Raw genomic sequence first — 15,858 nt, forward strand, 5'->3', positions numbered from 1 at the left:
GTGGTTATTGTACATGCTAGCCAGGATGTGTCCAGTTGCAAGGTGCCTCTTCTGTTGCTTGTATGTGACCACTGGTGCTAATTCTTCTTTCCTGTTTGAGGTATTTTTGGAAGTTTTCCCAGAACTCATTGCTTGTTTTAGTTCATTCATCTTTAATTACCAAGATAGAAATAAGATTTCTTTATTTATACTTCTAAATATACCTATGCATTACAAAGGGAAAATTTTTTCAAAAGAAAACACTCCCATTTATAAAAGTCAATAAAAAATTCAACATATGTTCAACAGTCTTTTGTGTTACATTTATGTTTTGTATATTATGCATTAACTTTCTCTGTTGAGTATAAATTAGTTACCTTGTACAAATTCAGTTTCTTCCAGTTGATTATTATTATTGGGTAATATTATGCTGACCTGTACAACTTGAACAGCAGGAAGTCTCAGTTGGCTCTTTGACTTTTTATCTCTCCTTGGAAGGTATTTCATCTAATTAAATGCCTTCCAAAGAGTTATGGTACCTTTTAGTGGTAAATAGTTTGAGAAAAAGCCTCTAGCAGCCCAAGTTGCATTTGAGAGTTGATTATTAGGCAAAGCATATTGCTAATGTTTTATCACACTTAATAGTGACAGGTGTAAACTTTATTTTTAAAGATGCGAGTTTACTTTGATCTTTACATTTTAAAGTATGTTGTTGTTACCTGCTTTTTAAAACTGACTCCCAAAGTTATCCTCAATTCATATAAGTTATTTTAAGTAATAACTTGGAATTGTACTACATTGTAGTTAATGTCATGTTGTAAATAATGCTGTTAGAGATAGCGGAATCATTTACTTTTTCCCCATAATTAAAGAATATAGCTATATTGTTTTGACATTAAACTGATAAAAGTCTTTAGGATAAAGATGGTGAACCCAAAGAGCTGAAAAACTCATTCTTGCTGAGGTTTTTGTAATGAACAAAAGGGGGTAAAACACCTAAATATTATTTATTCTTATTTGGAATAATAAGTAATACATGTCTTGAGCAGGCTTGTTAGTTCATATGTGGGAATTAGGGTTTCCCAGCATGTTGTTGCAAGAAAACATCAAAGAGCAAAATAGCATTGCTCTTGCTGTGTTCAGATATGTTTAGATGTTCTGTAGGTGAGTTTATTTTGAAGAGGTTCATCTTTCATTATTCTGATATGTAGATATTTATTTCACTGGGTTTTTCCCTAGACAGACTTTTGGGTGAAGAAATATACACATAAGTATTCCCTTCCTTTATTTAGCTGTCAAAGAGTCAGATCTCTGGGACTGAAAGGAACCCTAGCATGTACCTTCACTTTTTTTATAGCAAAGCAAATTAATGGTCAGAAGTAAAAAAGTACATTTTCAGTTTTTATTGTTTTCTTGATGATTGAAAGTAATTGTTGTAAATATGTATTTTAATACAGTGATTTCCCAGAAAAGTTACCTGGGTGCTATCTATATTCCTAGTGCTAAGCCTTTAATTTGTTGAAACATAATTTAACATATTTTCTATTAAAAACATTGTCTTTATATTTAAATTTTCCTTTTTCTGAGAGAAAATGCTGCTTGTCTCTTGATCCTTTGACATTACCACTGCTATGTTTTTAAAGAAAACTAATCTCTGCTTGGGTCAAAATAGCCCTAAATATTACTTCCCCAAATACATTATCTAGAGCTTAAGTAATTAAAATCTTTAATTTATGCTATTTCCTAGAGTACAGCACTAAATTAATACTTTTTTTTTCTTTCATTATTTTCTCCCCATTGCTTAAGAGTTCTTGAAGCCAGCATAGCAGAAAACAAGGCATGTTTAAAGAGGACACCTACTGAATTGTGGAGGGATTCTCGAAACCCTTATGACAGAAAAAGGCAGGACCGGGCTCCGGTTGGACTAAAGAATGTTGGCAACACTTGCTGGTTTAGTGCTGTTATTCAGGTAAGGATCTTTATGCAGATTACTTGGTGGTCATGATAGCAGTAGAAATAGGTTGGGTTGTGTTTCTTTTAAGTTGTGCTCTTGAAACTTAACTGCAGACAATGTTTTAATGTAATTTTCTGTCTATACTAGTTTGGAGATTGCAGCATTCCTTATTCTCCCATTCCTCAGTCCCAGGATGGAGTTTTAGCAGAATAGCATGACCTATGCCTTCTTTGGAATTAATTTCTTACTTGAAACTAATTTCTTCTTCCTTCCTGCTGTTAGGAATTGTCAGAGTAGAAAGAAAATATTTCTGTATGTATTTCCCTGCAATTTTAGGGAAGGAGGTAACCAAGATATGAAACTAGTATTTTGTTGTTGTTTTGTGTGTGTGTTTTGTGAGTTAGATCAGATTTACCAGATTTATTTGTATGTACTAGAAAATGTTTTTCATAAAATTACAGTCTTTTAAGTACTATTGTTTAGCATAAGGGGACATTGTATTTATTTGAGAAGAGAATAGATTTTTAACATTTTTTTTTTTCTAACTTGGAAAGTCCTTAATGTTTCCTGAGCCCCTTACTCCAAAGTGAAAAATGTTTGTGTGCATAGATATCCATCCTCTTCTTAATCTCAACTAGTTTTCTTTCTTTAATTTTTATGTCATATGACTGTTGTCAGATTCTTTACCATTCTCAGACATTGATAATGTTATCCCTCAGATTTCAAAACCTTAAAGAATCTCCGGAAATGAAATAATCTATGAATAATAACATCCTCTTAATTTTTATTACCCTTTAAGAAAATTAACATTTTGTATTTATTTTTCTAATACAGTTGAATTACAACTTATTATTTAGTGTTCCCAATTACTTTTTAAATCATTGGATGCGTATGCCCTTTCTTTTTTATAGTCAAAGTATCTCTTAATGTTGTAGCTTTCCAAACCTGTATGAATGACAACAGATACAATATTAAAGCAACTAACTGGCTTTTACATTTTCTACAAGGTTGTTAATTGTATTTTCTAGGCAATTAATATGTACTTTTAACTTTTTTTCTACTTCAGTGATGTAATTTTCAACTCCCCTCCTCCCCTTTTGCTTCTGGCACATAAAGCCATACAATTTGATTTCCTTTGGCTTTCTGGATTTATTCCTCACTCTTTAATATACTATGGTATGCATTAGTTAGTAACTAATATGCTGTTATTTGTTCTCCAGGCCATTAAAATGTTAAGGAATACCTGGATTAATATAAGTTTGTAGTGAAACTTTTGTTCCTAGTCTTGATTATGCATTATTTACTTACATGCCAACAGTATCTAAAATTTTATTTGCTATTTTAGGATAGACTCTCTTGCTTTACTTTACTTGCACTTTTAGTAAGACTTTTGCATTTCATTGTTCAATTTAAATAATTTTGACATCATTTTAAAATATGAAGCATAGATTTAAGGCTTTGATCTGAGTGTTCATGAGTATGCTTTGGTGCCAGAATTTAGACAAGTAAATGCTATTTCTGCACTACTATGGCCAGTAAATGAGGCTCATTGACCAGAAGCTTCTCTTAGAAAACTCTAAGAAGAAAGAAAGCATTTACAAATAATCTATATTTGTTACTTAGAATAGGTGCTTATTTCTCCACACCATATTGTAAGAAAGACCCATTGAAACAATAATTAAATTAGTGTTAGTAGATTTGAGGATAACCACTCTGTTTTCATAGGATAAACTTCTCTCAGTATCTTAGTTCAAATTTGAAAGAATTGTGCATCTGTTTATACTTTAAGTGGCATTTGCCTACCTTAGCTTTAGCTTAACATTTCATATTTTTGGTGTTTCTTTAGTTGGGATGGGGAATGGACTGGAAAAAATTGCTTGTCCTTTTTAACAGTTGAAGTAATTTTACTAATTTTAAATTTTTCTTCAGTTTAACTGGTAGTGTGGCGTTACCACACTCCTAACATAGGGAAGTATAGGGCACTTGGGATGATTATTATTATTATTATTATTTTAGAGAAATCTAGACACCTAGAAGTAACCTCTAACCTTGAAAAACTTGGGTTATTATGAAGTATGAAGATACCGATTTGGGGAGGGATGGTAAAGCATTAAGTTCTAGATTTTGGAAAATTATGGGTGGAAAGAGAACTTTGTCTAAAAACCACTTCAAGTTTTGTGTTTCACTGTAATTTTAAAGTCTGTTCTGTTCTAAGTAGCTTTTCATTTTCACCACACTCATAAATCATGTAATTCTTGGTTGACTAAAATACAAACATCTGGAGGGCAGAGAACACATCTTCTAGGTTATTCTGTACCAGAAGATAGGCCAGTGTCTGACTCCTTGGAGGAGCCCATTATGTAATTATCGAATGAGTGAATAAATGAACCAAAAGGGAGCCTATATAATTTATGGAAGAATTTAAGACTTAAGATGTTTCTATCACCCTAATGATGTATGGGTTTGAAAAGATTCCACGAGTTTTCAAAAAAAAATTCAGGGTATTTAACATGTTACCTCACTTGTTCATGTCTCTTTAATTTCCCTCAAAGAACCCAAATATGTAGTTCAATGAGAAAACCAAGAATTTCATAGCAGTGAAAGGCTTATAGCAGAAAACAACAGTAATCTGCGCTAAACCTCCCTATTTAATAGTCCTGCGGCAACTACAACCAGTTCTAGCTGTTTTTCCTGTTACCTTAGTTTTTTGTCAGTGATGTACCATGCGTCCTGCTGAGGCAGAGGAGGATTCAGCTCTTTACTCCCCTTTGGAATCGCCCTTCCTTTCATCCACGGCGCCAGGTACAGCCCGAGAGCTAAAGCGAGTCAGGCGTCAGGGCTTGCGTTTCCCATGCTGTGTGAGCACTGCAAGGGTGCACCAGGACTCCCCTCTGTAACCCGTTTTCCCAGAGCTGCCACCTTCTTTTCTTGCTGTTTTCTATGTACTTATTCTTAAAATTTTTAAGTGCTCCAACATATCTGCCACGGTCTTACCAATGATATGTTCTATATGCACAGACATAGTGGCTCAGTGTTTTTCTCTTTAGCCCTTTACCACAGAAGATTTATCTGCCTCAGAACCAGACTGGATTCTGATTTGTGTGCTGTGAGCGTGGTTGCTAGACTTCCAGAGCAGATGTAAAGAAGGGGGTTGGGGGACAGTAGGTTGGGGGTCAGTTAAGCATGGTTCTACTTTAATTGCTCTGTATGCATACCTTTATCTTTTAATCATGTTACCTGCTTTCAGTTCCCACCTCACCTTGAAATATGTATATGATATGATACCATTCTATTTTTTTTTAAATCCCCCTAGGAGAATGTATCTTGTTTCCCCTCAGTACTTTCTATTATAGACAGTTTATATATATAGCCCTTTGCTCTCTTGTCCTCAGTCCTTGTGTTTTCTACAAATTGTTTGAACTTGCATCTCTCATAGCTGTTATTTCCAAGAATCTAGCCAAACTCCATTTTAACAAGTGCTCTTCAGAATTCATGTCTTAGCTTTGGACTGAATGAAAGGATGCTTGTTTGCAATGTGCATCAGTCACAAGCACAACTTAGGAAGTAGTGACGATTACCCTGTCCTACCCCTTTTGAAGGAATATGTTGACCAGTACAATTATGACTGTAATTTAGGTTATAGAGTGTTTAGGACTTAAAAAAAATAATTTCTGTGTTGTGTTGTAATGATCACAACTTCTACTTTGAGTACTAGCTTAGTAGTTTGTTTTAGTTCTTATTTTGCTGGTCATATTTCCTGGACCCCAAAACAGAACAAAAATCAACTTTTTGAAGGCATCCCATAATTCTGAAGTGGCAGAAATTGAGGCTAAGTTCTGAGAGAACAGGAAGTTCAGAGAGTAGGCTTCAAATTTGGGCCTGATTTTTATCCTTGAGACGTTTCCAGAAGAGACCGCTGAGTGGCTGGGAAGCTAAGCACAGTTTTGACAGACTCGGAGCCTAGTAAGCACCTCAGATTTTTAGAATTCTGAAGGGACAGAAGAACCTGGGGTTAAACAAGAACTAAAAGTAGTGAAAAGCTATGAAAAATTCAGTTTTTGAATCCCAGCTTCACCTCACAGTTGGTTGGAATAAGTTGATCTAGGGTTTCAAATCGTCCCAGTCTTACTCCCTTCCAGAGCAAATGTAAATTTTGTTAGAAGATAAGAACTTTAAATTTTCTCGTTTTTCCCATATAATGTCTATTACTCAAATCATTTATATGGAGTCATGCCAGGAAATAAAAGCAAGATTGAGAAATTTGGTAGAAAACTATAAAAAAGAACAAAATAGAAATTTTAGGACTGAAAATTAAAATAAATAAATTGAGAAATCTATGGCTGACATTAGCAGCATATTAGACACAACTGAAGAGAATTAGTCAACTTGGTCTGAAGGATACTTTGAGGCGAGGGCGGGGAAACAGATGAGAGGAACTTGGACGTGTGAATGGCACTAGTACTGTGCCTTTGTGGCTCTAGAGGGAGAGTAAAAATGGGAAGGGAAAAAGCAGTATTAGTGAAGAGATAATAATGTTCCAAACTTGATGGAGTAAGACCATGCCACAGATTTAGGGAGCAGTTGGAACCAAGTAACAACAGAAACGTAAAGAACTCTGCGCCAAGGCACATCATAATACAACAGAAAAACAATGGACTAGAAGTAGCCACGTGGAAAAGATATGTCACCATTATGGAGGAACAAAAATAAGGCTTACAGCTGACTTCTCAACAGCAATGCTGTCTTAAAGTGCAGGAGAAAATAACTGGCCATCTAGAATCTGGAACTAGCAAAAATCTTACCAAGATGAAGAGAGAAATTATTTCAGTCAAGCAGAAGCTGAAATAACTCATCACCAGCAGCCCCACACCAGAGGAGAGGCTACTGGGGGTTCAGGAAGAAGGAAACTTCTCCAGTGGGGGCTCGCAGCATAGAAGCGGGGTGGGGATTCTTCTAATTTATCAGTATTCTCTTTCTTTTTAAATTCCTCATAAGAACAGTCTATATTTTGTTTCCCTTACTTATATCCCATTTTTCAGTATTCATTGCCACTTGTACCATCCTACTGGAAAGTGACTTCCCAAACCCGAATCCAGAGGTTATTTCCCTCCCCTTACCTTACTAGGATGTGGTGCCCTTTGAGAGTATTGCTAATCTTGTTCTTGAAATTTGCCAGTGATTCTGTGGTGTACTGGAGAATCTTCTGTGGTATTTTGTATCTTTGGTGAGGGGCGGGGCCCCTGGTGGAGGTATTTTTTCAAGCTCCACAGTTATTCTTGATACTTAGTTATATTTCAAAGCCCTTGCTTTCTCTACTTTGTTTTCTTCTGTGATCTCATACTCTACTTACTTACTATTCTTATTTAATCTTTCTCATAACTCTTTTTCCTGTAGCTTTTAAATGTTTCTTTTTCCTTAAAGTTCTGATTCCCTGTCTATTATTGTATTCACGTTATTTCTGGTTTATAACGTTTACTTTCACTGTTTTAACCTGCCATCCAAGATTGCAATCTCAAGGGCAGAGAGTTGATACATTTTAGTTTTTGCTGCCTGTCTGCCTTTGTATCTGGCATGTAGTGGGTGGGTGTTCCATAAACATTCGTTAAATGGATGCATAAGTGAAGGATCTCTTGTGTGCATATGTTTAATTAAGAAATAGTTGCAGATCGCAAGATAACCAAAATGCTTTCCAACCGTTTCTGTTAGCAGATTTATGGTTTTACCTTTCATATTTAGTTCCTTATGCCACATGTATATTTATATATCTATAACTATTATAGTGGGCCACTTTTCTCAATAGCCAACTCCCCCCAAAAGCCCTTTGTTTTCTTATTGATTTGTGGAGCGTCCTTTATCTTCTAGCAAATTGGTAACCCATCTTTACTTAGATTTAATACATTATCACATCCTGTACAGTGACTTTCAAACTTTATAAACTGTTCACTCACCGAATGGAGTACATTTTACTTTGTAAAGCACTTTACACATATACAAGTATGTAAAAAAATCTACAATGTACAAACAATACTCTGGTGAATTTATTATGTATGATTATGTTCTGATATTTTCCATTGTATTTTATTTAATTTTTCAACAAATGTTTATCATGATGACAGTGGATTATAAGGTATAGTTTAAATTCAGCTCAGGAAGTGTTATCATGCGTAACTTCTATATGCTCTCATTATACTGTGTGAACAATACTACTGTATCTTGTAGTCACATTTATAGTGTTACAATTATATATTTCCTTTCAGGTTATGTGTCTCCTTGAGCTTAGAGATAATATGTAATTTCTTTGTGCCTCTATCACCAGGCATCTGGCCCATAAATTTATTTGTACTGTGTTTTTGTACAGTTGATACCTCTAGATAATTTATAGTGAATATAATATGTTTAAAAAGTTCTGGTCTTTGTATTTGTATACCTTTCATTTTGAGGAAACTGCATATTAGGCACAGAGTAATATAAATAAAGAAAGCTTTTAATATTATGTAGTGTATGTCTGTTTGAGTTGTCCTTGTGTAATTTAGGCTTTGCAGTACAATAAATATTGTTAATGATCAAGAACAGTATGTCCAAATATAAGTAGTCTGATTTCTTCTTGGGGAGAAAATAGGCCTCTTGCATCAATTGCAATAATTCTAGGATAAGGTGTATAGTTGTCAAAAATCTCTGAAATGCATATTTTTACAGTTCTGTTAATAGAATTTTTCCTTACATTACTCAAATTGTTGTTCTTTTTCAGTCATTATTTAATCTTTTGGAATTTAGAAGATTAGTTCTGAATTACAAGCCTCCATCAAATGCTCAAGATTTACCTCGCAATCAAAAGGTAAAATTAAACAGAGGGTCTTAATTTTTAATCATGTTTATTTGGGAGGCACTTGCCTCTCATCAAATCTGAGTTTCAAATTTGAATGTCAACTCATTTATCTCAGTTACTACTACAGTAACTTTCTGTTCTTTGTGTATTAATACAAATTTTTCTTCACCTGTGTGGCAGTATTATGCCAATTTTTTGTATAACTTTAGTAATTGCCTTTTCTTTTTCTTTTTGGACTGTCCAATTTCAGGAAATTTCATAGGCTGCAATTTACTATTCAAGATCTTTCTTTGTCTCCTGAAAAATTCTGTTGAAATCAAAAGTTTTTCTGTAGAGCATCCCTTTAAGAGCTTGCTTTTGTAGTGGCAGTCTCTGTAGTGCAAATCTATTTTGTAAGTCAGTATTGTTAGTCAACATAAATGCTGAAAAGCAGACACCAGAGCCAAATTGCTTAGTTCTGCTGTGCAGCTAAAGCAAAATGGATCACCTTACTTGACCTGTGTCTGCTCAGTTTTCTTATCTGGAAAGTGTAAATAATAATAGCAATTAATTTATCAAGTTGCTGTGAGAATTAAATGAGATAAAGCAAGTAACAGTCTTAGAAGCACCTGGTACATAGCAAGTACCAGGTGTCAACTGTTGTTATTATATTGTTCATATTAGCTTTTCAAAATATAGGACTGATATGCATGCAGTAATTCATGCTTAATGGAAAAGAATTAATTATGGAGATTATATCCTTGAATGTAGGTATTCAGTGATCTTCTCATAAACATATTGTAGCCCTGAAGGGAACTATGTTTCATTAAAGTGTTGAACTTTGTGTGACCTATTGTTAGTAGTAATGATGAATTCAATTACATTTTTCTTTTAGTGTATAACTTTGAAAATTTTTTCTGCAAACATATGAACCATTTATAATGCAAGCTAATGGGAATATAGCTTGATTTATGACCAGCTTTACAGGCTATAATCTTTAGGTTACAAAGTGTCAGGCTGATAAACAAGCCATTTTCAAAAGGGAACTAACGACATCTGACAACTCCTCCTACCTCCAGAGAAACTGAGCAAAACCCCTTTAGTCATCACAGTGTTCACATAAAAGTTTTGGGATTGCTGCCGCTCTTTATTACAATTTGTTAATAACTACAGTTCTCTCTTCTGATGTGTCCGTTGGGATACATTTATAATTTACATAGCATTATTTAAAAGTTATTGCTTCTAATTACATATTCATATGTATCTTGACCTTTTTTTTTTTTTTTTTTATGTTCCTGGATTTTAGTGCTTTACAGAGTTTTAATTTCTTTTATTCTTCAAAATGTTTACTAAACTAAGTTACTTTTCTAATCTACCTAGTAAACAATCGTGATATCCATGCTTATGTACCAGAGCTAGTTTGGGTGTCATGAGAAGGTTCAGCTGAATGCTAGGGAAATACATAAATTCAGTCTTTAGCACCATTCTAAAAATTTATTTCTTGCAATGGAAGGGTTAGCATATCCAGGTGTTCCTTTAGCTTAAGGAATAAAAAGAACCTCTACTTCCATTCAGAAAAGACACTTATTTAGAATCCTGCACAATTTTGTAAAAGATTGTTCCTCAAATGACGTTATTCTTTATTTTGACATGGTGACAGCAACACGTACTATAACTTGACATCTTTGAGGCAAATGTGAGATTTATAGGTAGTTAACCAGCCACTGATTGGTGCTACATTCAGCTAGGTGATAAAAGACACAGGTTTTTAAAAAGATGTCAGTAACTTTAGTCACTTATTATTTAATAATGCATTTATATGTAACTCATGTTTACTGCTACTGAGTTTGAAAACTGTGTTAAGATTATAGCGTACCCTTGGGGATCACTTTAATCAAATCATGGAGACACCATTTGCTTACACTGCTAAGTAGGGAATTTTTATCAACAATTAAAGGTTGCCATAAATATTGCATACATATTGAGAGAAAGAGATGGAGTCTTTGAAATCAGTTTGTATTTTAGGTAGACTTGGTTATTGTTTCTAAAAGTTGAAACTAATTTTATACATTCATATTTATTTGTACTCTTCATAATTTTAATGTCTAGTAGAACTGTGAGGTACCAGAAATTAAAAGATAGATTCTCACTGTAAACATCTCACCCCTACCTACCTTCACATGTACTATCTTTGGCTTAAAAAATTACAAACTGATGGTAAAGCATATGTTAAATATTGACAACACAAAGATGCATAAGCTCATAATGCTTAGAAATAATCTCCATATAAATAGCTAACTTTTTATTAATCATGTTACTTAAAGTCTTGATTTAAGGCAATTTCCAAAGAAATATCTCCCTACTTTTCAGTACTCACAAGTGAGAAGCATATGGGAAGGGAATGTGTTTAGTTGAATACCAAACTGCATTATGACACAAATACCTGAAGGAATTTGGAATTTTACAAATAAAAGAGCTATTCTGGAATTTCTGTCATTAGCCATGATGAAGTAACAGCGGCTAGATTTACAAGTCTTTATATTTTAAAGGATTCAAAGCATAAAAACTATGTGTTCTAACTATAATGAAATTAAGTTAGAAATTAACAAAAAGATATCCAGATAATCTCCCTGATAGTTGGAAATTAAATAATATACGTTTAAATAACCCAGGGGACAAAAAACAGATTAAAAAGAAAGTTGAGAATGCTCTGAACCAGGTGAAAATTAAGACACAGTGTAGTAAAATGAGAGGGACGCATCTAAAGCATGGTTAGTGGAAAATATAAGAACTGAACACCTTATTGGAAAATAAGAGTGGTCTCAAATGAATGACAGCAATTTACACATCAATAACTTGGTGGAAAAAAGCAATTAATTTGAAAGCAGAAGAAAGGGAATAAAGATAAGAGCATAAATCAATTAAATAGGAATCAGAAAATAGAGAAAATTAATGGAATCAAAAGCTACATTTTAAGAAAATCGGTAAAATTGAACTTCTAGGTAGACTGAGCAAAAGAAAAGAAGGAAGAAATAGATTATCAATATAAACAATAAAAGAAGGGTGTGCCACTGCATATTCCATAGATAATGAAAGAGAATAATGGTATATTATAAACATCAGATAAATACTTTAAAAACCACAAGCTATTGAAGCTTAGTGATGAAAAAATAATCTGAATATCACTATATTATATTTTCTCAATTGAATTTTTAAATATAATAATTGAACAGCCACCAAAAATTTAACAGCAAAATAGTTCACTGGTGAATTATAATCAACATTTAAGAAACAAATAATACCAGTTCTCTTAATGTTTTTCCAGAAAATTGAAGAAGAGGTAAAACTTTCCAACTCACTGAGTCCAGGATTACCCTGAAAACAACAGTAGAAAAAGATACTCAAAGAAGAGAAAACTACAGACCAGTATTTCTCATGAATATAGAAACAAAAGTTGTAGCAGATTTTGACAAGTTGGATTCTGGGATGTGTATAAAGGATAATTCCTTATTGGCAGGTGGGATTTACCCAGGACTGCAAGATTGGTTAATGTTCGGAAATGAGTGCTGAATCACTAGTGTTAGGTAGTGGATTCTACGTAACAGACTAAAAAAGAAAATCATAGGATTATCTTAGTAGATGAAGAAAAAGAGTTTGACAAAAAGCTGACATCTATTTATGGCAAAATCATAAACTAGGAATAAAAAGAAACTTTCTTATCCTAATAAAACTCATTTATGAAAAATATACAACTAATACAATGCTTAATGACAAAAGGCTGAACGCTTTTTCCCAGTAATCAGGAGGAAGCAAGGATGCCGGCCCTCACCACTTCTTTCGAACATTAGACTAGGGTTTTTAACCAGTACTGCAAAGCAAATACAAGAAATAAGCATGTAGATTGGAAAGTAAGAAATAAAGCAGGTTTTTCTGTGTTTATGACTTGATTGTCTATGTAGAAAATCTCAAGTATTCTACAAAAAAAATGCTAGAAGCAAGAAATGAATTATCAGGGTTACATGATACAAAGCAAACATACAAAAACCAGTTACATTTCTAAATAGTTGTAATACCCAACTGGGAATTTAAATTTAACAAATACATACAACAGCATAAAATATGGACTTTTAGGAGTAAGGTAGATAAAAGATATATATGCAAAACTATAGAATATTACTGAGAGAAATTAAAGAAATAAAGAGATATATACTATGCTCATGGATCAGGAGATTCAGTATTGTTGAAGTATCACTTGTCCCAAATTTAATCTGTTTATTCAGCAAAATCCCCATCGTAATCCCAGGAGGCTTTTTCATAGGAATTGACAAACTGATTCAAAAATTTATATGGAAAATAAAAATATGTAGAATAGCCATAGCAATTTTAAAAACAAAGACAATGTTGGAGGAGTAATTATCTGGTTATAGTGATCAAGGGACTCTATTATTGGTGAAAAGATAGTCATATAGCCCAGTGGAGCGGAGTCAAGAAATAGACCTACACATAGAGAGAGAATTGATTTTAATCAGTGTTGCCAAAACAGTTCAGTGGGCAAAGAAAGATCTTTTAAATTAATGGTGTCATAGACAGAAAAATAATCCTCAATTCTTACACTATACAATACAGGTATCCCTGCTTTAGAAATCCAGAGGATTTTTTGCATTTATGAAAATAGCTGTTTCAGTACTAATAATGTAGGTCTTTTGTAAAAGTGAAGTGCAATAACTCAAACTTTGGGAAAGCAGAGGGCACTCTTCCCTTTACACAATTTTGCCTTAGGAAAGGCTTCATAGGAACACTCTACTTTAGGATATCATAGGGAACCTGTATGTGAAAAAAATTATAATGGATTATAGATCTAAAAGGAAGAACTAAAACTATAAAAATTATTGAAGAAAACATCGGAGAAAATTTTAGTGTCTTGGGTTTAAAGGATTTCGTAAGTAGGGTAACAAAAATGCACAAATAAAAGAAAAAATTGATAAATTGGACTTCATTAAAGTAAAAACTAGTAATATTTGAAAAATGTGTACAAAAAGAAAAGGCAAGCCACAGACTGGGAGAAAATATTAGCAAAATGTGTATCAGATAAAGGAATTATATCTAGAATATACACAGAACTTGCACAAGTTAATAATAAGACAAGTAACCTATTACTGTATTGGGAAAAATATTTGAACATACACTTCACCAAATAAGGTATGCAGATTGTAGATACCCATATGAAAAGATGCTCAACATTAGAAGTCATTTGGAAAATGCAAATTGAAAATAAAGGTTCTGTGAACTAAAGTTCAAAATGTAACAGTAAGTGGTGTAGAATGTGGACCACCATTGGAAGACCACTGAGCAGTAAAATGGAATGAATTATTGATGCACACAGTAATGAATAAAGCTCAAAATAATTATGCCTACTGCAAGAAACCAGACTAACACAAGTACATAGTGCATGATTTGATTTATATAAATTTCTAGAAAAGGGACTGTGGTTCATTAGGAAGGGGAATGAGGGATGAACCTTCAGGGGATGATCGATAGGTACGTTATCTTGATTGTGGTGATGCTTTCATGAATATTCATATCTGAAGCTCATAAAATTATACTCTTTATAATATATACCACAGTGTATGTACATCAGTTATACCTTGATGAATGTGTTTGAAGGAAGTCAAAGAACAATGTTGGAATAGTTTTTTATATGTGGCGGTATTTGCATAATTTAGCTAAATGCAGTAGCTGCTTTTAACCTCATTTACAGTTTTGCCATTTGAAATTCAAAAAGCCACAGGAATTTTGAGTGAAAAATATTTTATTAAAGCATTTTACTTTTTAAATATGTTTTTCAGTATAATTCCACTTAATTTTCAGAAGTCATTCATTTATTTTATCCTTGTGACTTGGCAAGGAGTGTCTCAAAACACTGCACTTGACTAGATATAGTAATAAATGAAGAAATTGGTCTCAGGAAATTAAGGATGTTTATGGAAATTATTTTGTGGATTAAAATTTTTAGTATTTACATTTTTTAAACTTACTTATGTAGGACAATTATAGGGGAGTAAGAAGTACCACAGAAAAATCATGGATTAGTTTTCTATCTGATTTAGAACTTTTGCATTTAATGTTTATCATCAACGATGGAAGTTATTATACTTAAATAAAATCCATGTTTCCCATAACTTAGCATTTTTATGTCAGACAATGCACCTTGTGATTACTATATAGTTTTGGATCAAATGGAAAATATTGGAATCAATTTTATTCCCTTACACCTATTTCTTAGGATTTTTTTTAATGCATTCTGGGAGCAGCTAATTTCTATATTGTTTATATTAGTCTGCAAGCAATTATACAGATAGACACACACCCCTACAATTTTATAATGCTGAGAACTCCAACTCTTCAAACTTGGAAAACTTTTCTAATATTTAAATAGCATAAGTTTTATATGTTAAAATTATTACTGCAAGAGCTAACTGTATAAGAACTACTTTTGTTGCCATAAAGTATTTTACTAACATATATGAATTACATTCCTTTTAAAAGTTTCCTTCTTGTTTTAAACTAAATTGCTCATGATTGATAATACTGGGTTGTTTTTATACTTTGGTTTAATCAACCAGTAAGAATTGAATGTGTGCTTTGTGTATCAAAAAGTTGTGAAAGAGATACAGAAGTTCTTGTCTTTAAGAAGTTTACAGTCTTATTGAGAACCCAAAAAAATTTCAAAGGAGCACTAAGTAGATGATACAGTAGTCTAATATTAGGATCTAGATGAATTATTAAACTAATATTAGTCTGACAATCAGGATCATCATGTGACAGTGGCAGTTGGTGATTCATTATTGAATGAAAGACATTTATTTTAGTAGATCTGGAGTTTGAAGGGATCATTTACTTGGAGGGGTCTGGGAAGACTTCATGGAGGTGAAGGGATTTTTGCTTAAATGGGTTTATTGAGGCAAAGTACTTAAACAGTGCCTGGCACGTAGTTAGCACTCACTGAATGATGAGGATTGTTACTGCTGTCCTCAGCAGCATCTGGGCCTTGCTGAATCGAAGGGATTATAATAAACAGACTTGAATGAGGAGGATATTCTTGGGTGGGTAATGACATGAT

The 15,858-nt window shown here is 33.2% G+C and overlaps 1 protein-coding gene across 2 annotated transcripts in view; it reads left to right on the forward strand.

The window, feature by feature from the left end:
• The window catches only part of USP25 (ubiquitin specific peptidase 25), a 126,396-nt gene that overhangs the window by 44,315 nt on the left and 66,223 nt on the right, over window positions 1–15,858 (forward strand). For both annotated transcript variants that reach the window (XM_081139004.1, XM_081139003.1), the window contains exons 5-6: window positions 1,786–1,948; window positions 8,682–8,768. In XM_081139004.1, the coding sequence (XP_080995130.1) occupies window positions 1,786–1,948; window positions 8,682–8,768 (250 nt within the window). The remainder of the gene's footprint in view (window positions 1–1,785; window positions 1,949–8,681; window positions 8,769–15,858) is intronic.

The sequence above is a fragment of the Miniopterus schreibersii genome, assembly GCF_964146895.1.
Source record: "Miniopterus schreibersii genome assembly, chromosome: 5".
Taxonomy (NCBI): domain Eukaryota; kingdom Metazoa; phylum Chordata; class Mammalia; order Chiroptera; family Miniopteridae; genus Miniopterus; species Miniopterus schreibersii.